Source organism: Euprymna scolopes, chromosome 12, assembly GCF_053919585.1.
Source record: "Euprymna scolopes isolate OS-2025 chromosome 12, ASM5391958v1, whole genome shotgun sequence".
Lineage (NCBI taxonomy): Eukaryota > Metazoa > Mollusca > Cephalopoda > Sepiida > Sepiolidae > Euprymna > Euprymna scolopes.
The window spans coordinates 87,189,923-87,216,421 of NC_136493.1; the positions used below are offsets into that span (position 1 = coordinate 87,189,923).

The 26,499-nt window shown below is 33.3% G+C and overlaps 1 protein-coding gene across 3 annotated transcripts in view; it reads left to right on the top strand.

The window, feature by feature from the left end:
• LOC145291395 (deleted in lung and esophageal cancer protein 1-like) overlaps positions 1 to 26,499 on the top strand; it is a 134,295-nt gene that overhangs the window by 20,586 nt on the left and 87,210 nt on the right. For all 3 annotated transcript variants that reach the window (XM_080137191.1, XM_080137193.1, XM_080137192.1), the window contains exons 5-9: positions 5,820 to 5,968; positions 10,475 to 10,689; positions 15,684 to 15,753; positions 17,634 to 17,721; positions 21,664 to 21,837. In XM_080137191.1, coding sequence (XP_079993317.1) covers positions 5,820 to 5,968; positions 10,475 to 10,689; positions 15,684 to 15,753; positions 17,634 to 17,721; positions 21,664 to 21,837 — 696 coding nt within the window. The remainder of the gene's footprint in view (positions 1 to 5,819; positions 5,969 to 10,474; positions 10,690 to 15,683; positions 15,754 to 17,633; positions 17,722 to 21,663; positions 21,838 to 26,499) is intronic.

The window sequence follows — 26,499 nt, forward strand, 5'->3', positions numbered from 1 at the left end:
AAAAGTGATCGCCACTTTTTCGAAAAAGTAATTTCTTCATATCATAAAAACTATTTTTTTGCGATGGAAACGGTTTGCAGATTCGTTTTTAGCACACCAAAATCTACAAAAAAAATTTTGTTATTTACGAACGTGAGACGCACAGCCCTTAATGGAAAATTATATCAAAAATCCGGGGGAAAATAGTTTTCAATAAAAACAGCAAATGAATTCGATAGAAAAAAAAATGGATGCTATTTTTTTTTTCTTTCTGTGTGTTTCTTGGCTAAAAAGTCTTTTTGTTTGATTTCTTTTGCATGGTATTAACCCCTGAACTCTGGGACTATTTTCCATTTCACAGACGTAGCCTTTGTTTATGCTATGCGTGAGCATAAACGAAAACTGTTAAATATATATTCGCGTACCAAACTGCCTTGTCAAAAAAACCTTTAAGCCAATAAACACGAAAATAAATGCCCCTTCCTCAGGTGGCCAGAAAGTGGGTGCTCATTTTAAGTTAAATTTAGATGGAAAAGTGATCACCCACTTTTCGGAAAAAAAAATTTCTTCAGATCATGAAAACTATTTTGATACTCCTTGGGCGTTGAGTTCCATGGCGACCCGCAGAATTATTTAATGGTCGTTCCCTTAGTACCCCCCTAGTCAAGGCTAACGCATGCGCACGTAACATTTTTTATTTATTTACTTACGTGGTGGAGTTTCTATACTGATAGGTTTTTTGAAATTTTTTCACTGGATTATTATTGATTGAACACTAACCAGATTATGAAAAAAAATTGAAAAAAAAAATTGAAAAAAATCATTTCAACATTTGAAAGGGATACTCACTTTTTAGTTACCACGTTCTGGTAAATCGGTCACTTTTTATTTATTTTTTTTTTTTTTTCTAAATACGGAAGTGTCTTCGGGAGATATAAAATGGTCGCATGTTGACGAAGCAATGTATCGGGAGGCGTACGGGATTAAAAATTATTGGTAAATTTTTAGATTAGGTCCACCTCCACCTCCTCAATTTTCTTTTAAATGACGACTTGAAATGGTTTTCGACTATGCTGAATACGAAAATCGCATTGAAATTTTGCAGAAATAAGTAGTTATCAAGATATAAAAAGTTGTATTATGCATTGTAATCTTTGGCGGCCATCTTTTTTACGTGTGTGTATTTGTTTATGGCGCGTGTGCACGTAAAAAGATGGCCGCCGAAGAATACAATGCATAATACAACTATTTATTTCCGTAAAATTTCAATGCAATTTGCGTGTTCAGCATACTCGGAAACCTATAAATGTTGTCATTGAAAGGAAAATTGTGGAGGTGGACCTAATCTAAAAAAATACCAAATTATTAAACATTTCTCCAGCATGTTAGTAAAATTTATAATACTTTAAAAAAATTGAAAAGAAACAAAACAAAAGTTTTGAAAAAAACTCACCTTTCACAAAAACAATTTAAAAAAAAAAAAAACACAAACTGACTAAATAAGTAAAAAAAAAAAAATAATTAAAAATCTCGAAACTTTATTTTCATAAAAACAATAAAAAAAAGTCCTGTTCTCTCTATTTTTTTTTTCTTTGAGAAACAAATATATTTCTGACTTACAAATGCGGTAGAGACTCATTATTTTTACTTTCTATGGTTTTGATATACCGCGTTTTTATTGCTTACAAAATGGGTGACTGACTGATTTATCAGAACGTTGTAACTAAAAAGTGAGCACCACTTTCAAATGTCGAAATAATGATTTCTTTTTTACATTTTTTTTTTTTTTAAATAATCTGTTTAATTAGTGTCCAATCAATAATAATCCAGTGAAAAAAAATTCCAAAAACCTATAAGTATAGAAATTAAGCATGGGAGTATACAACAACGTCGCCTTTCGCACTTTTACAAACATTTTTTTAAAAAAGTAACTAAACCATTTATTGATAATTTGTCATGTGTACAAACATTTATTTATTTACGTAGGCTTAACTCCTTTCATGAATAAGAAAAGTTTTACTCTTTAAGAATAATAAAAGGAAAAAGTTACTGAACATTTATAAAAGGACTTCTTTTCATGAAGGCCAGAGGAATAGTTGGCCGAAAATTCGTGAAACAACAACTAATAAAGATGAGAATAATAGTCCGCAATAAATAAAAATGGTGCTAATGCAGAGAGCGATCCGCGCTATTTTTTAAATCATATTTCCACGTTTAAATAACGTTTTACGATATGTTTTTTTTTTTATTTATTCAATTGTAAGGTTAAAATACAGAATAGGTACAAAACATCCTTACCTCCCCATGTTAAGAATGACTTTTTAAATAATAACATTATTTCAGCACGGATCACTCTCTGCATGAGTAATCTTATATAGAAAAACAAAAAAAAAACTCAAAAGCAAGCAACAAACTTTTTTTTTTTTTGGCCTCATATAATAAAGAAAAGATGTGTAAATTAAAAAATTTGGAAGATAAACAAATGAAATATGTTTTTTTTTTTTTTTTTTTTTACTTATCGAGTTAACAGAAAATGAAACCTTTCGTCAATTCGTGGCTGTGAAATGAATCGAACCGGAAGTTCAATTTTATCAACAGAACAGATTCGCAGAAACGATTAAATAAATATATTTATTTTATTTAATATTTTAATTTTAATTAGGTAAATTTATTTTAATAACATAAAAACATACCTCGACTCTAAAAATGGGTTGTCTGAAAATTTCAAATAAATTGGTAACGTATAAACATGGTTTTATTTGTTTAGAACGAACCAACTTTACATTTTTATATATATATATATATATATATATATATATATATATATATATATATATATATATATATATATATATATATATAATAGAATTCCAGGATACGGCATTAAAAATTAGTAACAAAATACAGTACACTATATAATACACACGTATAAATCAACTTACATTATAAATAACACCGTAAGGCAGGGCAAATACCATAACCAGGAGCCAGAAAAAACATTGTACTCCACATCATAACCTGGTAAAACGTGTCCTTGAGCCACTGTGTCCCAGGGTATATATATATATATATATATATATATATATATATATATAGTTAATTAAGCCGGTTCAAATATTGAAAAAATGAAGTTAAGACCAATATTTTTTCAAAAGTATTCAATAAAATATAGAATTATATAAATAAATTTTATACATGCATTAAAACAGCCTATGCAAATTAAATCACAAAAGCAAGAAATATTATTGCTGTTACAACCCAATTCCGTATGCTAACACAGAAACACAAATTAATTTGTGTAAGCTGCTTTAATGTTTATATGTATACTAGACTACCCGTGATCCGTTGGGTCAGTATATGTTATGGCTAGCTTTTGAATAGTGAGTATATTAATTATGAGAAAAAAATGCGCGTTGCATGTACAACAGTGGTCACCACTTTTAACATAAAGAATTACATTGCTTTATATCCAGAAAACTACTTATTTGCAGAAAATTTAAATGCGATATTCATCTTCAGCATACCCGAAAATATTCAAAAGTCATCATTTTGAAGAAAAATCTTAAGGTGGAAACTAATAATTTGCCAAAATTTCTATTTTCATATTTGTTTTAACAAAACAGCTACATGATATATAATGTTGGTCATCCGAACCTTAAAATTTGTCTGACGTCACTTCTGCAAATGGCTTTGTACACAAAAAAGTGCAATTCTTAATTAAAGCACTTATCACAAGTCAACAGCTAAAACTTTTGTCGGCGCTGCTGGATATGTCGTCACTGATAACTCTATTTTATTATTACTATTAGCATATAGTGAGCACCCACTTTTTGGCCACTTTAGCTCCTTATTTCATATTTGTGATTTTCTTATTAGTTCCTGTGAAAAAACTTATTTTAATTTTTATTTAAAAGAAACAAAAAAAATAGCTGATATTTGGGCTTGACAATAAATTCTCTGGAAAAGTGTGCGACACAAATTTCATTATTATTGTTTAAAACGTTTTTATCTCCATATGAATAATATTTAGATTGCAGAAATTCCCCTCTGGACCAAAGTACCATAGGTTTGCAGCAACTGATGCCACATACAAATTTATTATGTCTATCCACCATCTTATGTAATTTTAGAACAGTATTTTAGACAAATTTAGTCATTTTAATAAAATAGTACATTGCATCCTAGGAGCAACAGCATCACAATCGCACCATCTTTAAGGGAAGTAGTTCCTATTTTTCCCTCTAAATATCGTCCTCCTACCGCCACCAGTCAACACTGGGAGAAAATACACACCTTATACAGATATAGCGCTTTCACCTTTTGTAACTGGATCATAAACTCATAGACATACCATAATTTGCCCCATTTCTTAATTCATAAATAATAACAGCTCCCTTGACAAAATCTTTCCATTATGATTGACTGAACCCTGAACATCCTCACATTCAGGAATCTGATTCTTTTGAATAAACGAAAACAGACTAACATTCAAACATAGTGTCACTTCGCATCAAGTTAATAATCCAAAAATTCTTTTTATTTCTTATTAAATACATTGTAGATGTTAGAGAAATGATAATAATCCAAAATTTCTTTTTTTCTTTCATTAAATACATCATAAATGTTAATTGTTCTTATGCACTTATGTTAATTTTTGAAATTTTATACAAATGTGAAGTTAAGGTGGATAATAGTAAAAAGATATACCTGGGGGAATTGAATGTTTTTTTAAGAACAGATACCAAAACCATATTGCATCATTTAAAATTGGAACAGAGAATGAATCAAATCGGGATGAGGATAATGATAGAAATAAAGATAGAACAAAAATAATTATTAAAAATAAGAAGAGGAACACAATAATAGTGAGAGAAGTGTACACAGTTGTAGCACTCCTTCTGAAGCCAAGTTTGGGTCTCTTTGGACTTGTGGGCCAGCGCTGAGTTCCGCTGCCACACACAGGGTTTGTCAGTGGCCACCTGATTAGACCGGGGAATAACCACACTCTTCAGCACATCCAGCTACACTTTGGTGTTGACTTTTAAGCCGACGTTGAAGATGTGAGGTGGCATGATGTGACCCTCATTTGAAACCACAAATGTGGCCAGAAACATTGTTGATCTGTGCCCTCAAGAATTGAACCATTCAGATTTGTATTTTGAGGATGCTGGCAATGGTATTGTTGTCATAACTTGGATCAGTAGAGAGCATGAGTTGTACAGCGGCGCATCTCTGATCTTGCTCGTTGAATATTGCGTCACTTTCAGACATAATAGAAGGCTCATATCACTCTTGGGATTTTTACACAACTGGCCAACTAGTAGATGGTCTTCAACAAAAAAAGGAAACTGGTTTTCATCAGATGGAAATGAAATTATGTCATCTTTTCTTTGGTGATAATTTTATGGTTCCTCCCTTTAGATTGGAACAGTTTGTATTTCTTTGCATAAACCAACCAATTAGTTATAAGGCTTTTTATTTCAACACCAAAACTCAGTAAGTTTTGCGCCTCCCGCGAAAAAATAAAAATGTTACAGAGATTTTTCATGGTGTGTTATTTGTGGCAACACTAGGCCCAGGCTTATTTTATCTGAGATTCTGTCATAGGGATAGTGTTTATCTTGCATATTTATGAGAGACAAAATGCACTATTGCACACGCATTAAGGGACAGTTACAACAGACAAGATAATTATGAAAAAAAAAGAAATTATATAAATTAAGTATCTACTTAATATTAGTTCTAAGCTCCCCACCTTCTAAAAAAGATGATAGATTCCCTTCCCATATTTAAAAAAAGTCAATATTTATTGATTAAACAGTGTTTAATTTTCTATTAAGTTCTGCAGCTCTCCAGTTCATCCAAACAACCTAGAAAGAAGAGTAAGGAAAAAAAGAAGTTTGAAAACAGTACATTCATGACGTGCTGCAGCGAAAAGTTAATTCCAGAAGTAAATGTGAAGAAAGAAACCCTCAAGAAAGATAATCAGGTAAGTTTTTTTTGCCATTCAATGCATTGGAAACAGGCAACTGTCTTGGATTGCTCACACTAGTGCAGATAGCAATAAAGAAGTGTACTTGGGGTTAGGGGGGAGGTATTACATTATGATTGATAACATGCAGTTTAACTTTATACCCAAGAATGGCACAGCAAACGCTGTCTTCATTCTGATGCAGTTGTTGTTGTTGTTGATGATGATGATGATGTGGATGATGATGACGAGGAGAACAAGGAGGAGGAGGAAGAGGAGCATCATTCATTAATTTTTTTATGTGACGTGTATCATCATGATGTGCATCATATTTTCTTAGATTTAGGATAACATGTGGAAGAACAAATCATTTTTATTTTCTTGAATCAAAAAGCATCTTCTATCATCATTTTAACCAAAGATTTTTAATTCAAAGACATTATCCAGTAAATTCTGTACAGGATGCTCCCCCCTCCCACACACACATACGAACTGCTGTATGCCAATGATTGGGGAATTATGACTCAAGTAGAGAAAGAACTGCACGTAAAGTTTAATCAATGAAAAACCAATATAGAGCTGAAAAACCTTCAGATTTATATGGCAAAGGCAAAAGTTATTATAAGAGGTCCTAACTTACATACTCGGAAGATTTTGGCAAGTTTTATGTGGCGTTTACAGATCTGGCATTAGCAGAATTTTTATATTTTGTACTGACCATCATTATTCAGTTCAGAGGAGGTGCAGTGGACTGTGAAGGAAATTCATCTCTATTGAAAACTATTTCTGTTGAAGGTGTGCTGATACTGCGTATTTAATTAAATGCAGGTTTTCTGCTGAGTTCTCTGTGGGTGATCCGCAGAAGCAATGGACAATTTGTTGTCTTAGCGATATGAGGGATGTGAATAAAGTTTGATATTGCGTATATGAACCGCATGCTGCAAGTTTTATGAATTTCCTCCTTCTTAACCTGTCATTTACACTTGTTACTTCAGTGTTTATTTAGAATTGTACTTAATTAGAAAAACAAAAGTACAGAAAAATATTTATCATGTATGTACTCATCATGGAACAAATAGGCCATTCTAGGATAAAGGTAAATAGTTGTTAGGTAGATAGTGAAAAATATGATCAGTAATTTTTTTTTTTTTTTTACAAAGGCATCACCACATTATCAAGGCCAAGAGGCCACTCAAGGATAAGGGTTAAAGAGTGTACAGTAGAAATTGGACAATATAGTAATCATTAGTAATGAAAATTTTGTAAATTTGATAACTTATATGGAACGGCTCATCAAGAACTTATTTACGTTAGACTTGAAGACAACCATATTGTAGTCAGCCGGAAAGCAGGAAAACAGAAGACAATTCCACAGGCGTGCAGTTCTAAGAAAGAAGCTTTGTTCATGAAATCTACGTTTAGGTTTAGGCACAGATAAAGAGTGGGGGAATTATTGATAGTGTGTACAGCTAGACGAGTGTTTCTTGTGAAAGTTTGGCGAGGGGGGACCATAGATTGAAGCTCAGTCGAACACTTTCCATGAAAATAACGATACATCAGAGACAGACTCGCAATATCTCTTCTGTGAGATAGAGGTTGCAAGGAAGAGAAAAGGACATCTCCTACGAGGCTACAAAGTCTATTTTGAACTCTATCAAGGCAGGACAAGTCCTTTCTAGCAGCTCCTGCCCAGATGTGGCAACAGTATTCCATCCTTGGACGTACCTGGCTCTTATATAGATAATGGTGGAACTTGGGTGGGGTTTAATTATTTAAGAGGATGGTTCAACAATAGATTAAAAAATGGCTATGCTATAGTCAGCTGGATAGTATTGTGTTCCACAGAGAGACAGTTTTAGGAAAGAAACTCTGACCATGGAATTTTCGTTTTACTTTTCGTTTAGTTTTTAGGGTAATCAAGGAAACCATTGAGAAAGACGAACTGAATCAGGATAGCTTTGTGCCTAATTTGTTAAAAATTTTTAATTTTATTTTTCCTATTTTTTGCAAATCTTTTTCTCTCCTCTGCCATGAAGCAGAAATCCTTCTAGACTGAGGCAAGTTTTATTGTTATCTTAATCCAGAGTGTGTCTTTCTGATAAAAGTCCAGAAGAATGAAGTCCTTAAAAGTCCTTTAATTGAACTTTTATAAAGTTTGGACATTTTAAGGACTTCACTGCGGACTTTTTATAATGTTTGGATTTTACTTCCTTCATTTTCTGTTCCACATGCCTCCCCGCAGTGTCTTAGTCCACAATACAATGTAGTCTACATTGCACTGTAGAGAACCTACTCTTGATTTTATAGTATTTTTATATAATGTCTTGAATTAAAGTTTAAAATGCAAAAGTCAAGTATCATGGTTCAATTGTGCTTTAAACAGAAACATTCATTTCGAATGTGCCCCTGTCATATCAAAGACCCTACTGTTGATGTTATATGCCTAGCTTTTCTGCTTGTGCAGTGATAATGGCTTGAATTTAAGTTTTAAACGAAAATATCAAGTATCATGGTTCAGTTGTGCATTAATCCGAAAGATTCATTTCGAATGCGTCCCTGTCATATCAAAGAACCTACCATTAATCTTATATGCTGGGTACTGCTGCTTGTGTGGTTATAAAACTCTTAAATGCACTTTTGATGTTAGGCTGTATAAAGTGTTAACTTTGATCAAAATCGCTTGTTCATTCTTTCATCAAAGTTTTTCTGATTATTGAAGACATTCTAAAAAAAAACTTATTGAAGACATTCTAAAAAAAAAACTTATTGAAGACATTCTGATAAAAAAAACTTATTGAAGACATTCTGATAAAAAAAACTTATTGAAGACATTCTGAAAAAAAAACTTATTGAAGACATTCTAAAAAAAAAACTTATTGAAGACATTCTAAAAAAAAAACTTATTGAAGACATTCTAAAAAAAAAACTTATTGAAGACATTCTGATAAAAAAAACTTATTGAAGACATTCTGATAAAAAAAACTTATTGAAGACATTCTGAAAAAAAAACTTATTGAAGACATTCTGAAAAAAAAACTTATTGAAGACATTCTGATAAAAAAAACTTATTGAAGACATTCTGATAAAAAAAACTTATTGAAGACATTCTGAAAAAAAAATCTTATTGAAGACATTCTGATAAAAAAAACTTATTGAAGACATTCTGATAAAAAAAAACTTATTGAAGACATTCTGATAAAAAAAACTTATTGAAGACATTCTGATAAAAAAAACTTATTGAAGACATTCTGATAAAAAAAACTTATTGAAGACATTCTGAAAAAAAACTTATTGAAGACATTCTGATAAAAAAAACTTATTGAAGACATTCTGATAAAAAAAACTTATTGAAGACATTCTGAAAAAAAAACTTATTGAAGACATTCTGAAAAAAAAACTTATTGAAGACATTCTGAAAAAAAACTTATTGAAATCATTCTGATAAAAAAAACTTATCTAAGAACACTGCCAGATATGTAAAGTACATTTGTGTGAAATTTTATAAAAATTGGCCCAACCTTTTTCGAATCCATAGGGAACGAGCATACACATAAACACGCACAAAGTTCCTCTTATATAATAGTAGATAGAGAGAGAAAGAGAGAGGTTATTGTTGGTCTGCATGTTTTGTTTTGTTTCTATGTTTAACATATCAAAACTAATGAAAAGTTTCTAAAATTCAGCTTGAATTTTCTGTTGTTACCAGATCAGGTTGTCTGAAAACAGTGACTTCATGACTAAAATACACTGCAAATAAATGTTATTGTTTCTTTTCCTTCTTTTTTGAAAACTTAATCATGTTCTGCAAAAACCAAGAAACAAAAACAACATTCCCTTCCCTCCCCCTTTTTCTCCTGTTTTTCTATCATTCCTCTTTTTTCTTTCATTTTCCCCTTCTTTACTGTGGCCCTGGCGCATTAGAATATGCCAACTGCCACCTTGCAAAGGGTAAAAGTCTTTAAATGGGGCCACCTGTTGGCCTGGATGGTGACTTGTGATGCCTTAGGATGGGATCCTGGTATCCAGAATACATATTGGTCATACAAAACTCACACACTCCTGAAACAAGAGCAACAACCACAATGATCATTCTGTCAAAAGACTTGCACCATCAAACACATTTTCGTAGAATGTAGAGCCATTGATAATGCTAGAAAACAATATCTTAAATTCAACAATATGAAGAACATCTTCAAAAATAACCGTCTGGATAAAATACTATCCTTTTTGAGAGTAACAAGACATTTTACAAAACAACAAAAAAAATTTTTTCTGTACAAAACAACCTAACTAAACCCTATGAATAAATATTTGAAAACATAAAGACCTTTTTATTTTTTCTAAACTACTGGATTTGGCATTAAATAACCTGAAAATGGTTGATATGCCATTAAACAAAAACAACAAAACCAAACCAAACCATCAACTTGAATTTCTTTGCGGTTGTAGAGTTTTGTTTCTGATTCTTAAAAAATAAGATTTCAAAAGTATAGAAACATTTTTTTTATGTTTGAATCTTTTCAGGTATTTCCAACTGTCAACGCTTGGAAAGATTATCCAAGTGTGGAAGAACGGGAAAAGGAAAAAAAGATCCTGTCAAAAATGGTGCACAAGTTGAATTATCTGCGCAACCCTCGGCATCAGCCTCATTCTCTTGTCTCTGAGATGACTTCCCTGATCCATCAGAAGAAAAGTTCAACGGAGACAGCAATTTCCCCGACCGGAAACAACGAAGAAAAGTAAGCAAAACTATGAAACTGTGATGATGAGTTGTGATGTTCTCGTGGCTGTTTTCAAGTCTGTCAAATAGAAAACACAAGATGGGAAAGTGACATGAAATTGTTTTTGGTTTAAGAACAGAGAGAAGAAGGAGATTAAGGTTCTTTACTGAGCCTCTTGCTTTTCACTTATGTCTTAAACGTGTGCAGACACATTAGCAGAGTTTCACGCATAGCGAACACTCGGACACAATGCACAACACTTTCAGCTTAAAGACACGATTGTTGCCCCTATTGTATGTTTCAGCCGATAGATTGCAATATCAATTTTCTCTCTCTCTCTCCTTTTCTCAAGTAACATGCGACTAGGACGTGTCTTTAAGCTGAAAGTGTTGTGCATTGTGTCCGAGTGTTCGCTATGCGTGAAACTCTGCTAATGTGTCTGCACACCTTTAAGACATAAGTGAAAAGCAAGAGACTCAGTAAAGAACCTTGATCTCCTTCTTCTCTCTGTTCTTAAACCAAAAACAATTTCATGTCACTTTCCCATCTTGTGTTTTCTATTTGACAGACTTGAAAACACCATGTGCTCCAAGTGTGTTTTACACACACAACTGATTCCGTTATAAGATGAACTTTCATGTACTATCCAACTTTATTGAGGTAAGTCCAAACATTGCAAATCATGAGCAAACTCTACAATCATGAATTACCTCGGTAAGAACTTTAAACAAATACTTAATCTCAGATCACACTTGATCGGCAAATATCAACAACATGCATGTACGCATACACACACGTCTTATGCATTTTTTACAAAACCTATAGTTTATAAAAAAAGTATATTCTTTCTTGTTAAATAAAGTCTATGGTTATATATATATATATATGTGTGTGTGTGTGTGTACACGGTATCTATTTTTATTAATTCATGTTGATGATCACGCAAGCCTGCCACAATAAAGGCATTGTTCAGGTAGTTCCATATGTGTTGTCCAGAAAAAATGTATGCTGATATTAGGTTGGTACAAAAATAATGTCGTTTTTTGACGTTCAACTTCAAAAGATCATAACTTCTTTCATACTAAACTTTATTAATCGAAATAAGAACCATTAGAATCAACACATTTTTGCCAACAAGAAACAAGTTTATTTATCTAATTAGCATAGAAATCCGGAGTTCTGGAAACGATGAATTCATTGAAGGTCAATTCCGCATCATCTCGGTTTTTGAAGCATTTTTGCGCAGGAAGTTGTCAAGATGCTTGAAAAAGCGATAATCAGTGGGCGAGAGGTCCGATGAATATGGTGAATGAGGCAGAGTTTTGTAGCAAAATTTGTTCAGCTTCTGCAGAGTCAGTTGAGCAACATGCAGGCGAGCGTTGTCATGGAGGAGAATTGGTCCTTACGTATTGACCAATCTCAAGCACATACGTTAGAGCTTTTGGTGCATTTCATCCATTTGTCAGCGGTACTTTTCTGCCGTAATTGTTTCACCCAGATTTAAGAAGCTGTGATGGATGAGACCGGCTGCTGATCACCAAACAGTCATCATAACCTTTTATTGGTGCAATTTCGACTTGAAGAAGTGTTGTGGAGCTTCTCCATCATCCAACCACTGTGTCGAATGTCGCTGGTTGTCACAGAGGATCCACTGCTCATCACATGTCACAATCTGCTTGAAAAATGGGTCGTTTTTGTTGCGCAGAAGGAGTATAGAATACACATCAAAATGACAATTTTTTGGATTATCGTTCAATTCATGCAGCACCCATTTACCCAACTTATTTTACTTCCCTATTTGCTTTAAATGGTGAACAACTATTGAGTGGTCGACCTCAAGTTCAACAGCAACTTCTCGTGTGGTTTTTTGAGGATCGGCTTCAATTAAGGCTTTCAAATGTTCGTTATCAACCGCAGTCGGCCGGCCACGACCATCTTCATCTTAGAGGCTCTCGTCATTATTGCGAAATTTCTTGAACCACCATTGTCACACACGTTTGTTAGTGGTTCCTGGGCCAAATGCATTATTGATATCATGAGCTATCTCGGCAGCTTTTCAGCCGAGTTTGAATTGGAACAAGAAAATTGTGCGAATTTGAATTTTGTCCATGCTGTCAAAAAAATGACTGAAGAGATTGAGAACGGTAACGAATAACAAGATTCGATAAAGTGAAAAATGTGCTTCAAAATGATATATAACATGGCTATATATCAATGAATTAATTCAGAAATCTATATATATATATATATATAAGACAAAACAGCAGCTCGCGTTTTTGTATGTCTAGGAAAGGCTTTTTTCGTGTGGGGTTCTTGAGAGGGTTACTATTTCTTAGAATTTTTTATATACTATCTAGATCATAATATCTACGATTTGTGAAGGGACGTCGTCTCTAGATTTATGTTGATCGACTTTTATAAAATTTCTCTAGCGTGTTTGTTTGTGTTTTTTGCATAAAAGCGAAACTAATCAAAAGCGAAGGCAGTTTCCCGACTTTTCGTGCCAGGACGTCCAGAAATAAATTAGCTTTGATCAGTGTCGGGGAAACCCCCTCATATCAGACAATTGCTATTCATTTGGACACTCTCTTTTAGTAAGGAGCTGGTTTTCCCCAACATCGTGGGGAAATAAATACGGCAAGCGGAAAGCTTTAAGCTTAACTGGCTAACAACGTGAACTCATTCACTTAACTTTCACTTTCTGTAAATCAACGTTTAATCGCTAAATTTGAATGGTTTTCACTTGCTCTCCCGTCTTAGCGTAGCAGTAAAATGTCATGTTTTCTTTTCCCCCTTCGCATCATAGGTTCGAGCCTATCTGCCTACTAACAATTTACAAAAAATTTTTTTCACATTCTTTTCCTCTTTCACTGTTTGGGTTCTAGCCTGCCTTCCTTACTACCACTTTTTTTTCCCTACATACACGCACACACACACACATGCACCCGGGTAACGCTGGGCACACCCGCTAGTCATATATAAAAGTAACATATGTTTTTGCACCAACCTAATAATTTAGTATTTGCCTATGAAACAATAGATGACCTACTTGTTAAGGAATGCTATGGAAAGTAAGTTTGAATGTGAATGTTACTGAGACCGCAGTGATAATCAGTTATTGTAGTGTTAGAAAACCCCTAAAAAAAAGGAAATTCTCTTGCTTCATTTGTGGAAAGGGGGTTAAGTGCAATTTAATTTTTTTGTGGTACATGCAAGCATTGAGTACACAAAAAGTAATTACTGGTTATTTGAAAAGTTAATGCATAAGCAGTGAAAGAAAATGGGGTTGGATTAAGCGTTGCCTTAAGGAGAATTGCTTCCCAACATCCTGGAAAACCTCATCAGTATTCCCTGTATTTAAGAATTCAGATGATTGGTCATCTTCCTCTCAGTACAGACAAATTAGTCTTCTGTGCGTCATGAGTAAGTTGCTGAAATATGTATTAAATAGAGATTTAGTCAACCACCATAGCAAAAATAAAATTTTTAGTGACATCCAATATGGTTTCCATTCTGCAAGATCTACAGCAGATGTGCTTACGATTATATCTCATAGGATTAGCAAAAATAATAGAGGCATCCTTTCTAGGGCTATTGCTCTTGACATATAAAAGGCCTTTGATAGAGTATGCCATAAAGGTCTACTTCATAAGATATCTAGCCCTAGTATAGCTGGAAATGTTTTTCCAATTATTAAATCATTTCTGCCTGATAGGTTCATAAGAGTAGTGGTTGATGGACAAAAATCAAAAGCTCACTGTATTAATGCTGGAGTCTCTCAGGGGTCCATCCTGGGCCCAACTCTCTTCCTGATCTACATTAATGATCTTCCAAATCACATCCTTACATCATTCGTAGGCATTTATCAATGGTCTTCCAAATAGCATTCTGAGATCATTTGTAGACATTTAAGCTGACGACACCACCATCTATTGCAACATATCAAAGGCAGTAAGTGACAAAATTCTCTCTAACTCTCTCCTCTGATCTTGAGCACATGGTAGAATGGGGAAAGAGGTGGCTGATTACTTTTAATGCATCTAAACCTAAGCTCCTATCTTTACATCATCACCGCTCTGATCCCCAGCTGGTATCAATTGAAATGAATGGCTCTTGTCTTGGAGCGGCTCCATGTTTTCTTGATCTGAAATAAAAAACATACATCAAATCTGTTGCCAAGGTTGCTGGAAAAATGATGGGATCCTTCTACTGCTCCAGTAGATATCTCACTGCTGATGCAATTCTCTACCTATATAAAAGACAAGTACGTCCAATGACGGAGTACTGTTGCCACATCTTGGCAGAAGTTGCTACAAGCAGCTTATCCTGCCTTGACACAGTTCAAAATAGACTTCGTAGACTAGTGGGGATGCCTTTTTTCTCTTCCCTGCAACCTCTTTTCCACAGAAGAGATGTTGCGAGTCCGTCTCTGCTTTATCATTATTTTTATGGCAAGTGCTCGTCTGCGCTCCAATCTGTGGTCCCCCCTTGCCAAGCTTTCACAGAAAACACTCGTCTAGTTGAAACCACTATCAATAATTTCCCCCACTCTTTACCTGTGCCTAAACCTAAATGTAGATTCCATGAACAAAGCTTCTTTCTTAGAATTGCACATTTGTGGAACTCACTTCTGTTTGACTGCTTTCTAGCTTACTACAATATGGTCGTCTTCAAGTCCAATCTAAATAAGTTCTTGATGAACCATTCCCTTAAGTAATCCAATTTACCAAATTTCCACTACTAATGATTGCTACGATATTATCCCATTGACTACTGTACACCCATTAACTCTTATCCTCTGGGTCTTGATAAGTGGTGACTCCTGCGTAAAAAAAAAAAAAAAAAATGAGAACTCAGACATGGAGAGAATATGTCTGGATGCTGACACTGTGGAGGTGGTCAAGAGGTTTTGTTACCTTGGTGATAACATTAGAGCACTAGTTTAAAAACTTGAAAATAAATTTCAATTTGATTTTTTTTATCACCATTCTATTTTTTTTTTTTTTCGACAGATCGCCTATTTTCATTCCAATTCCAAATGAAATTGTTTTTAAAGAATATGAAATTGGAAAAGTTTATGAGGTAATATTTTATTTTCTCTATTGAATCTTTAATTAGTTTTAGATCTGTAACTTAATTTGTTTTGCATCTGTTTGCCCTGACGACAATGATGATGATGACCATCATTTACCATTTAGTAGGACTTTAGTAAAGCTGAAATCAAGTTTTTTAAACTCTTTTTCACTTTGAAAAGGGAAACACAGACATCTGAATTGTTTTATACTGAAAAAGATAGCTTATTAGTTGAACAATATGTTGTTTCAAAAAAGGGAGAAAAAGATGATGGGTTCTATTTTGTTCATTTTCGTAAATGGCTTCCCATCGCTTTTTATACTCAACCCTCTAAAAAGCCCTCAGTCTTTTATGCCATTTTCTCATGTAGTTGTCTCCCCTAATTTCCGTTCTAACAGTTTCTAAGTTTTGTGACCTTTTGATCTTGCCAAGTGACTTTTTTATTCAGTTCATTCCAGTAGAGACTGTAAATTCACCTACTCATCCAAGTGAGTTGAGTTACGCACTTCAACTATTTGTTTTTTGATAGCTATTGAATTTATCTCAACTTATAGTTGATCCACGACTTTGGTAAATAATTAAAATTTAAATAGTATCTTTGTTTGAATTGTTCCAAAACGTGTTTCTTAAAGGGACAAGGAGCTACAACCCACAGCCATACTGTCCAATCTTTGAGTGTCTGGTTCATTTCAATACCAGGAGGATTCTTTTTGGATGCCTCTTTACTCTGATGTAATAGGTCTATTGATGACCCCCAAATCTTAAAAATTCGCCACCTTGATGATCTCCTTGAGCTTTTGTAGAAAAAAAAAGTCACATGAAACAAGATCAGGTGAATAGGGGATTGTTTCAGTACCTTTGTATTGATTAAACACTGCTTATAAAGCATATGATAGGCATAAATGCAAAGCTAAGATTAGTTATTTATTCCCAAGATATCCTGTTAGATGATAACTCCATACCAAAGTAGCACTCACCCTAGGCAGGTTGAACCGGCTTCCTCCTAAGGAGGAAGTTTCGTGAGAATATCAAATTCATAAGCAGTTCTCAGTCATTTGTAAATCCCCATCAGGGGAGATGACAACATTAAGTTTTGGAGTTCTTGCAGGGAATTGTCAACATCTTCCTACAGACAGCACCTGGTATTCCTAAATAGTCACTCATCTGATACTGACCAGGCACAACGTTACTTAACTTTGGTGATCTAACAAGAACCGGCGTGTAAATATGATTATGCCACACAAGCTGATAACAGATCCAGGTTGTCCCCAATAGCCATACATCTGAAAAACATGGAATTAATGGACTCTTATCATAATTAATTTTTGTGAATGACATTCTTGATGCAATTATGTTCAAGATGTGTATATTTGTTGATTACACCGACATTACTAATTTTGACATGTGGGCAAAATGAACACACGCATATCCAAGCCAACTTCAATAGAATGTGGTCTGACAAATTGTTCCCTCCCACTCTTGCAAACCTATCAATCCGCAAAATCTCACCCCATCACTGTAGGGGTCCCAGATACCATAAGGCTTTCTATTCTCATAGCTTCTTTTTACTAAACTGTTAGCCTATTGAATTCTCTCTCTGCTCCCTGTTTTCTTGACTGTATGAACATGCAGAATTTTAAATGTAATGTGAACAAACATCTTGTTGTACAACTCCTCACTTAGAATGTGGCCATAACTATGGCTTCTATTTCACAGTAGCCCCTTTCATTTCAGTGAAGATTACCCTGTCTGAGATGAATAAAAATTAAAAAAAGAAAATGTATCTCTTTTTTGCCCATAACTCACACAGCACACCCAATCCCATTACTTTACAAACACACTTCATATCTTGATCATCTCTAATTAAATTATTATTTACATGTCTACAGGCTATTCTTGAACTAAAAAATGTGTCATCCGTGTTGCGACCTTGTCGAGTTTTGCCACCAGCTTCCAAGTACTTTACAATTGGATTGGGTAAGTAGATGTGGCAATTGTATCGAATTGTGTTGATTGTTTTGAAGAATTATATTGAGTCATTCTTGTTCAGTAAGTAACAGTCAGGCCATAGTTGTCGAATGAGGTCGATACATTCCTCTTGGTAGCACTGGGTTCAAAACAAACAAATCAGTCAGAGGCGTTTTTAAATAGAATTGCTATTTATTTTATTTAACAAATCTGTTACAGTTAAGTTTTTCTGTTCAACTTACTACCTCTTTCTGCTTCACAGACGGGATGAATTAAGATATGGTCCCTTCTGATGAATGCTTATCAACCTCAGATAACGTGAAAACTCTGCCTTTCCTCCATATCAAGAATGGCTATACCATATCTAATTATCTAGCCAAATGTTCTATAGAAACCGGAAGTAAAAAAAAAAAAACAGACAATCCTGACTATAACAAACGAAATTCCATTTATCAAGATTAAAAAAATACCTGAGGATAAGAGTTAATAATATTGATAGATTGACAGTTGAATAATGATGAAGATTACTATCAGATTGCTTAAAATTTTTGCTCACTCAAAACTGTTTGCCCAGAAAACAGCAATTATTCCTCCTTTGTCAGAAACATCACTTATAAGACAAAATGGGGAGCAAATGAGAATTATTAGCCTGGCAAAAGTCAACCCAAGGCTCAGTCCATAACTGATGCAAAAAAAAAAAAAAAAAGAAAGAGAAATTGCATTAAATGAAATAATTTTAGAAAAAAAGTTAAGTCTTGAACTTAATAATTCTTCTCTAAATATACAATATTCATTAACTATTAATCAAATGGTCCTACTCCAGAAAATGTATTTGCATATACATGGGTATATTACAACAGATTATAATTAGCTGTTCCTAACATACATCAATGAACATACTGATAGCAGTAAGAAAAATGTTTCCATGCTGACATTCCTTGTATTAATAATCTACTTTTAACAATGCATGTAACACGGCTTTGAAAGTTGGATATTTTTTCTATTTAGCATGTTTTTTAGTCATTCCTTTAGTTGAATCAATAATTTCATGTCAAAGTTTAATATCTTTCTATATTACACACACACACAAAAGAAAAACCAGCCTAGGCTAAATATTTTTTTTTTTTTTTTTTACTTTTATTTATACTCTGCTAAGCATGGAGCTCTCCCACTTAAGATTTCCTACAGAAATTGCTCTATCCTTTACAAATATAACAATATATACAGTAGCATCCAAAAGTTAAGGAACGATCGATCATTTTTTTTAATGGCTTCTAACTTTATCTATGAAAAAGAAAAAAAACATTTTTGGTGAATTTTCCAATGTTTAATAATGGTAGTTAAAGAAAAACAATTTTTTTAAATTTTTGATTTTAATACATATTAGTTTTTTTTACATATAAATAAATTTAATTAAATTACAGGCGTCCAAAAGTTAAGGAACAAGGGAAATTCATTATGAAAAAATAAAGAATCCTTTCAGTATTTAGTGAAAAGCCCCTTGTTTTCAATCACACTATGGCATCTTTTGCTGCAAGACACAACCAATCGTTCACATGTTATAGGTGAAATATTATTCCAGGATGTTTTTATACATTCCCATAAATCATAAAGATTTTTTGGTTTTTTTCTGTGATCTTATCACCAATAATTTTCCAAACATTTTCAATTGGATTCAGGTCTGGGCTCTGAGCTGGCCAATCCATAACGCAAATATTGGATCTATTTAGCTCTTCTAAAACTATTTTTGCTTTATGGCACGGTGCGTTGTCTTGCATAAAGATATCAGAATTAGAAAGATTAGGTACCACATGTTCTCTAATCAATTCTCTACATTCGGGCATTAACTTTTCCATGAATTCTCACTTCCTTTTGAAGATATCATGCCCCATACCATTATACTGCCGCCTCCAAATTTTACTGTACTTTTAACGCACTTAGGGGACAGTCTTTCTCCATTTTTTCTTCTGACATGTGGTCTTTTGTCTGATCCGAAAAGATTAAATTTAGATTCATCAGTAAAATGAACCTTTTCACATTTTTTTTCTTCTCAAAACAAATGTTTTTCGGCGAATAACAATCTGGCCTTTTTCTTCTTAATAGAAATTAAAGACTTTGTAGCATAGACTTCTTGAAAATAATCCAACTTCGTTTAATCTTCGTGAGATCATTTGTTGGGAAATCTTGTGTCCAGTTTCGGATGTAAAATCCCGGGATATCGAAGCCGCAGTTTTAAAGCGATCAGAACGAGATGATCAAGTGATTTTTCTATCCTCCCTTTTAGTTGTTATTCGGGGTCGGCCCGATTTTTTCTTTTCAGTCAATGGTAAACCTTTTTTTCTATTTTCGATAATCCGAAAAGCAATGCTTTTAGACCTTTTCAATATTTTAGCAATCTCCCCTATGGACTTTTTTTCATCATAATGGTCACAAATAAGCTGTGTTTCTTGTACAGATAGCCTTTTTCGAATATTCGGAGTCGACATTTTGTTGTTGATAATAAAATTGTTAACGTTTGTATTAATTTTCTGTGTTCCTAAACTTTTGGACGCCTGTAGTTTAATTAAATTTATTTATATGTAAAAAAACTAATATGTATTAAAATCAAAAATTTAAAAAATTCACCAAAAATTTTTTTTTTCTTTTTCATAGATAAAGTTAGAAGCCATTAAAAAAAAAATGATCGATCGTTCCTTAACTTTTGGACACTACTGTATATATGAAACAATCAGGTTGACGCACTGGTCCTCGTTAGATCACCAAAGTTAAGCAACATTGAGCCTGGTCATTACTAAATTAAGTGACCATTTGGTAATTCTAGGTGCTGTATGTGCTCTCTGCTTATCTTGGCATTATTTTCAGTCATCCTGGACCTCTCCTTGCCACTGGACTCAAGCAGGGAGGTGTGATTGGCGATTGTGCAACCCTTGCCTCACAATTTTATGTGTAGCTACTCATACAGGGGTATCCGTCGTCTCTTGAGACCGAATGGAGGCATCGTTATCATTATATATATGTATTATTTCATTGCATTATGTTAACCAGATTTTTGCTCATGACCTATGACTTGCAGCAGTGGTCTGATGTGAAAGCTGAATGCTATCTGCATATGAATTTATTATTTATTATTGCTATAAAACTCTATCTGAAAGCATATTGAGCACTTTATGTATAAGGTTTGCTATTTGGATCCGGCTCTGTTTTGACTTTTAAAAGTTTTGTTTTCCTTTTTTTCTTTTTCATTTTCCTTTTTTTTTTGCTTTTCATGTTTTTTCATATTTTTTTATTGTGCATGTATGTGTACAACACATTGAAAAGAAAAAAAAACGTAAATTGTAAAAGTAATTCATTTTTATTTAATTGCTGGCATTTTCATCCAAACTTTCAATTCTTTCAGCTTCTTGAGGTTTTCAAACTATGATCTGATTAATGATAAAACCATTTGTTTTATTATTTGGATTATTTGGGCTACTGTTTTTATTTTATTTGCATAAGGTTTTGGTCTGTGTAACTTCTGAACTTCTTCAGGGGTATCTTGGCGAATTTGGGAATCACAAGGGTTCATAGCAGAACGGATAAAGTACTTGGTTATATTCAGTTTTAATGGACACATTTCTGGAGGAAAATCCTTATAACTGCAAATCAATTAAGACTTCTACTTGGTCATGGCTGACGAAATGAGAGCATGCTATCCTTGTAAATGGCTGTGTTCCAAATTTTGTGCAGATTTTCAAGTCCAATAGAAAGATTCCCAAGTTTGACAGATACACCTGAAGAAGGTCAGAAGTTACATCAGCCAAAGCGTACGAATAACACCCAAGATTAGAAGAATAGTCCGAAGATACCAAATCCTTCACAAATTATCAGCCCTCATCACGAAAATTCCGATTAACATAGAATTTTTTTGTATATTTTGTTTATTCATGTGAAATTGAATGTGGTACGTTTCAGGTCAGTATCCCGGAGATCATGGTCTGGTTGCCCCTGGAATTAGTTGCATCTATACAATCCGATTTGCACCGGATTCTCTTGGAGATTTCAAAGACGAACTGAAAATCATAACACAAGCTTCAAATCCCATCTCTGTTCCTCTTTTTGGTAAAAGGCCGCACCCCATCCTGACATGTAAGTCACTCAGAGAAAATAGTTGGCTTTTTGATGATTTTATTTTAATGTTTATTTACAGTTGAAAATAAAAAAATAAAAACACGACAACCATACAAAGGATTTCATAAACACATGTACTGTATTCATATATTCTATTGTGTTTTTAGTTAGCCAATCAGCTTTCTAGTTTTCCCCGCACCCTTCCTAATCAGCTAATGAGCAGGTACTTACAGGACAAAGGCCCAGTTGACTTCTGGTTAACCCGTTCCTTTGTGTGTGCTGCTTTGGTGGAGAGCGTAGGTATCTATTGTCCTGATCTATTTTAAATCTAGGTTAAATGCATTTTTTTTATATGTTAGTTTATATATGTATATATATATGTAATCTGAAACATTTATTAATAGTTTATCTTTTTATCTTTTTTTTTAATTTTATTTATCTATATTTTTTTCATATATTAGTAAGAATAGTAACCATATTATTTTACATTTTTTATTGTGGAAGTGGTATTAGCCACTGGAGAGCCATGTATTTAACAACTGTCCTATTTTTAAATCTCCGAAACAGCTACCTGGTAAGCAGCTGATGATCCCCGTTTTCTATTTACAAAATTTTAGTTAAGGTTTTCTCTTTTCATCCTTATGCAGTTAAATTCTGTTTTAAAATTGAAGACTTTTGTGAAATCGGCTTATGCAAATGTTAAATCTATTTCTATTTGACAATTTTAGTTAAGGCTTTTTTTTTCATCCATATATAAATGAATTCTCTTTGGTCATTATAAACTTTTTAGAAATCGGATTATGTAGGTGTTTAGTCTGTGATAGGTTAAAATTAATATTTTTTTCCTTCCGGGAATCTAAACTGCATTCTTTATTTTTATTTTTACATGTTTTTATACAAAGGTTCTTTAGACTATATATATATATATATATATATATATATATATATATATATATATATATATATATATATAAAATAACAATAAAAATATTAAATACAAAAATTAACATCGTTTTTCAGGATTCAAAAAAACCCTCATAACCTTTAAATCACTATATATATATATATATATATATATATATATATATATATATATATATATATATATGTATATGCATGTTTATTTTATTTGTTTATGTTCTATTGTTATTGTTACTTTTAAAATTGTTTTGTATCGCTATCCTAGAGTAAATTTTATCCTGTGAACACAGTTGTTCGCTATTTCTCTTGTACAGTTTAATAGATGTTGACGTTCTTTAAAGTATAGAATGGCAAATTTTTCATGAAGGCATAATCTACATGGATCGTCTAGGTCTCTACATGTGTTTGCTTGACTTACTATTTTCCATTCGACTATTGGCAAGCGTCCGCTTTCTTTGAGTTCCCAGTATTTGTTTGCTAGGGTTGTTTTCATTTGGTGTTTTTTATTTTTGAATGTACTTTTGTGATTATAATATCGGGTTTTGAAATCTAAGGAAGTCATACCTACATAATATTTCTTGTTATTCGGGTTTTCTTTCGCAAATATTGTGGTCTGGTAAACTATGTTTTTGGTTAGGCATTTATTTTGAAGTGGGCAAAGTGTGCGGGTTCTGCAATTGCATTTATCTTGTTCATTATTAGTACTTTTATTTTTATTTCTAGTATGGTTGTCGTTGTCCGGAATTAGTTTATTATTATTATTATTATTATTATTATTATTATTATTATTATTTCTACTAGTTACATATGTGTCCTTTGTGATAAAAATATCATGGTGTTCACTTTTTTTATTCTTTATTTTGTTGTTGTTTTCATTGCTTTTATTTAATATTTTGTTATTATGTGTTTTAATTATCATCTCTAAATTTTCACAGCAGTTGTAGGATAACTTTAGGTTATTTTTATTGAAAATTTTGTGTAAGGGATTGGTTGCGGGGAAGTGCTTTTCGATAAGATCTAGAAATTTCTTGCCAAGTTTTGTTTTTAACATTTGATTGTATGGCACTGTATACCAGATTATAGTTCATTTTCTTCTATTTTTAATTTTATTAATATTGATTGATTTGTTAAATACATTTTCATCGCTTGAGTTATTGCTGAATCTACTTATGATCGAGTTAGGAATCTGTTTTATAATTGATGGTGGGTGATTGGACTTAGCGTTTACATATATTGGATTAGCTTGTCTTTTAAGTAGGGTTCACATGTGTTTTTTTCTAAACTTAACGTGACGTCCAGGAAGTTTGTTATTTTTATGTTAGCTCATATGTCTACTTTTAGGCCTAGTTTTTCATTTCCTTGTGTATGATTTTCTTAAAGTTATCTCCCTTGACTTTGTTGGAGTCTTTTATTATAGCTAGTCCATCATCTCTATATAGGCCGATATCCGTAGTATCAAATATGCTTGTGAGGATATATAAAATGAATAATCCCACAAGATCTGATGCCTCTGCAGAATCCCTGGCACCCATCACCAAATCAAGCAAATTTATCATTTTAGTTTTTATCCATTGGTTATTGTTATATATATATTCGTATCTATCTATTTATCTATCTATCTATCTATCTATCTATCTCTCTCTCTCTCTCTCTCTCTCTCTATATATATATATATATATATATATATATATATATATATATATATTTTCATATACACTATAAATTATATAACCTTATAAATTAAATGAATTTAAACAATTGGTGAGCATAATTCATTGTCTTAACTGTTATTTCTATCTAAATGCAGGGTGAAAAGATAAAATTGTCGCCCTAGAAAAGACAACATGATTCCATTTCCATTTGATGAAAACGAGTTTTCTTTTTTGTTGTAGACCATCTATTCGTTGGCCAGTTGTGTACAAATCTCAAGAGCGATAGGCGCCTTCTATCATGTCTGAAAGTAACACAATGTTCAACAAGCGAAATCAGAGATGCACTCTACCAATCCAAGTTATGACAACAGGACCATTGCCAGTACCCTCAAAATACACTGCTGAATTGCCACAAATAACAAGGATGTATTCAGAGTGATAAAAACAAAGTTTCTGGCCACGGTTATGGTCTTTGGTGTGGTTTCAAGTAAGGGCCACATCATGCCACCTCACATCTTCGAAGTTGACTTAAAAGTCAACACCAAAGTGTACCTGGCTGTGTTGAAGAGTGTGATGATCACCTGGTGCAATCAGGTGGCCGCTGGCAGACCCTGGGTGTGGTAGTAGGACTCAGCACCAGTCCATAAATCCAAAGAGACCCAGGCTTGGCTTCAGAAGGAGTACTACGACTTTCTACCCTTCTATCACTTGCCCCCACCCCTTCCCCGACCTGAATCTGCTGGATTACTTTGATCATACGGCGAGAGCATCATCAGCATGACCTCCCACAACACCAAAACCAGCCTAAACACCACCATCCGCCGAGTATTCGCTGAGCTCCCACTGGCGCTTGTGGAAAAGGCATGCTCCCAGTTCTAGATCTATATTGAGGCTGAAGGTCGCTACATTGAATAGATGTCAGCTCTGCTACATAATCAAGTTACTAAATTGCTTTTTTCAATAAAAATTTTAAGATAAAGCTGTAGCGTTGTTTTCTTTAGCGCGACAACTTTATTGTTCCACCCTGTAGCAATTATTTAAAAAGTTCAATTTATCTATATTTTTTTATTTCTATTCTTTGTGAATTTTAAATTTAATTAAATGAAATGATAATTGATCTTAACATAATCGTCTCCCTTTGACCGTCATTACAGATAATTAACATAGTTCGATTGGGGAGAGGAAATTTAATGGTTTTTCACTTCTGCATCCAAGTTTTTTTGTTTTTTTTTCTCTTTTCTACCCAAAACAAGGCATATTACTGCTGGGACCGGAAGTGGCAACTGTTTGGGATCGTGTCTAACTGGGGACTGTGGGAGTTAAACAGTGAGATGTGTGTTCACATTACATTTAAACTTTAGCAATACAGTTATAGTTAATACAGTCAAGAAAGCAAGAGACAGGGTCGGAATTCCAAAAATCTAACAGTCCAAGGTAACAAACTTATTAGAGTAAAAGGCTTTCTGGCATCTAGAGACCTCAAAAGTGAAGGGGGTGCGATTTTACTGCTTGCTGCATTAGTCGGGAGTATGTACGTTGAGGGAGCACAAGTGCTATGAATTCATCAGAGCACATTCCATTAAAATACTTGTAAAACAATTACAGAAATGTGACATTGTAGCGATCATATAGAGGTTGGACGTTGGTTGATAGTTTGGAACCTATTAGATTTAATACTCTTTTTTTAGACCCTGTCTAAGAGTGAAAAAGATTAATGTGTAGAGTGAAGTCTCTGAATTCAAGATGAAGTCGAGAGTATGGGTCTAGCAAGAGAAAAAACATCAGCAAATAGCGACGACTCAAAAACAATTACAAACATCTAAAATGATAATTTTTATTAATTTTTTGTGTGCTATATACATGAGCCGCAGTCCTTATTGAATGTGCACTGTCTTCCCATGTGGGTGCAATTAAAAAAATTGGGTTCCATTAATAATATGGTAAGATGTGTATTTTCTTATAAGACAAGAATTTTGGAACATCATTCAAGTAGAAAAAAGAATATGGCATAGTTGTGAATGTTTTACTGGAAGCTTTTAGTGATTGAAGAAATCCTTCGAGACCAAGGAAGTTATTAATGTCAGCGTAATTTAATGAAGAAAACTTT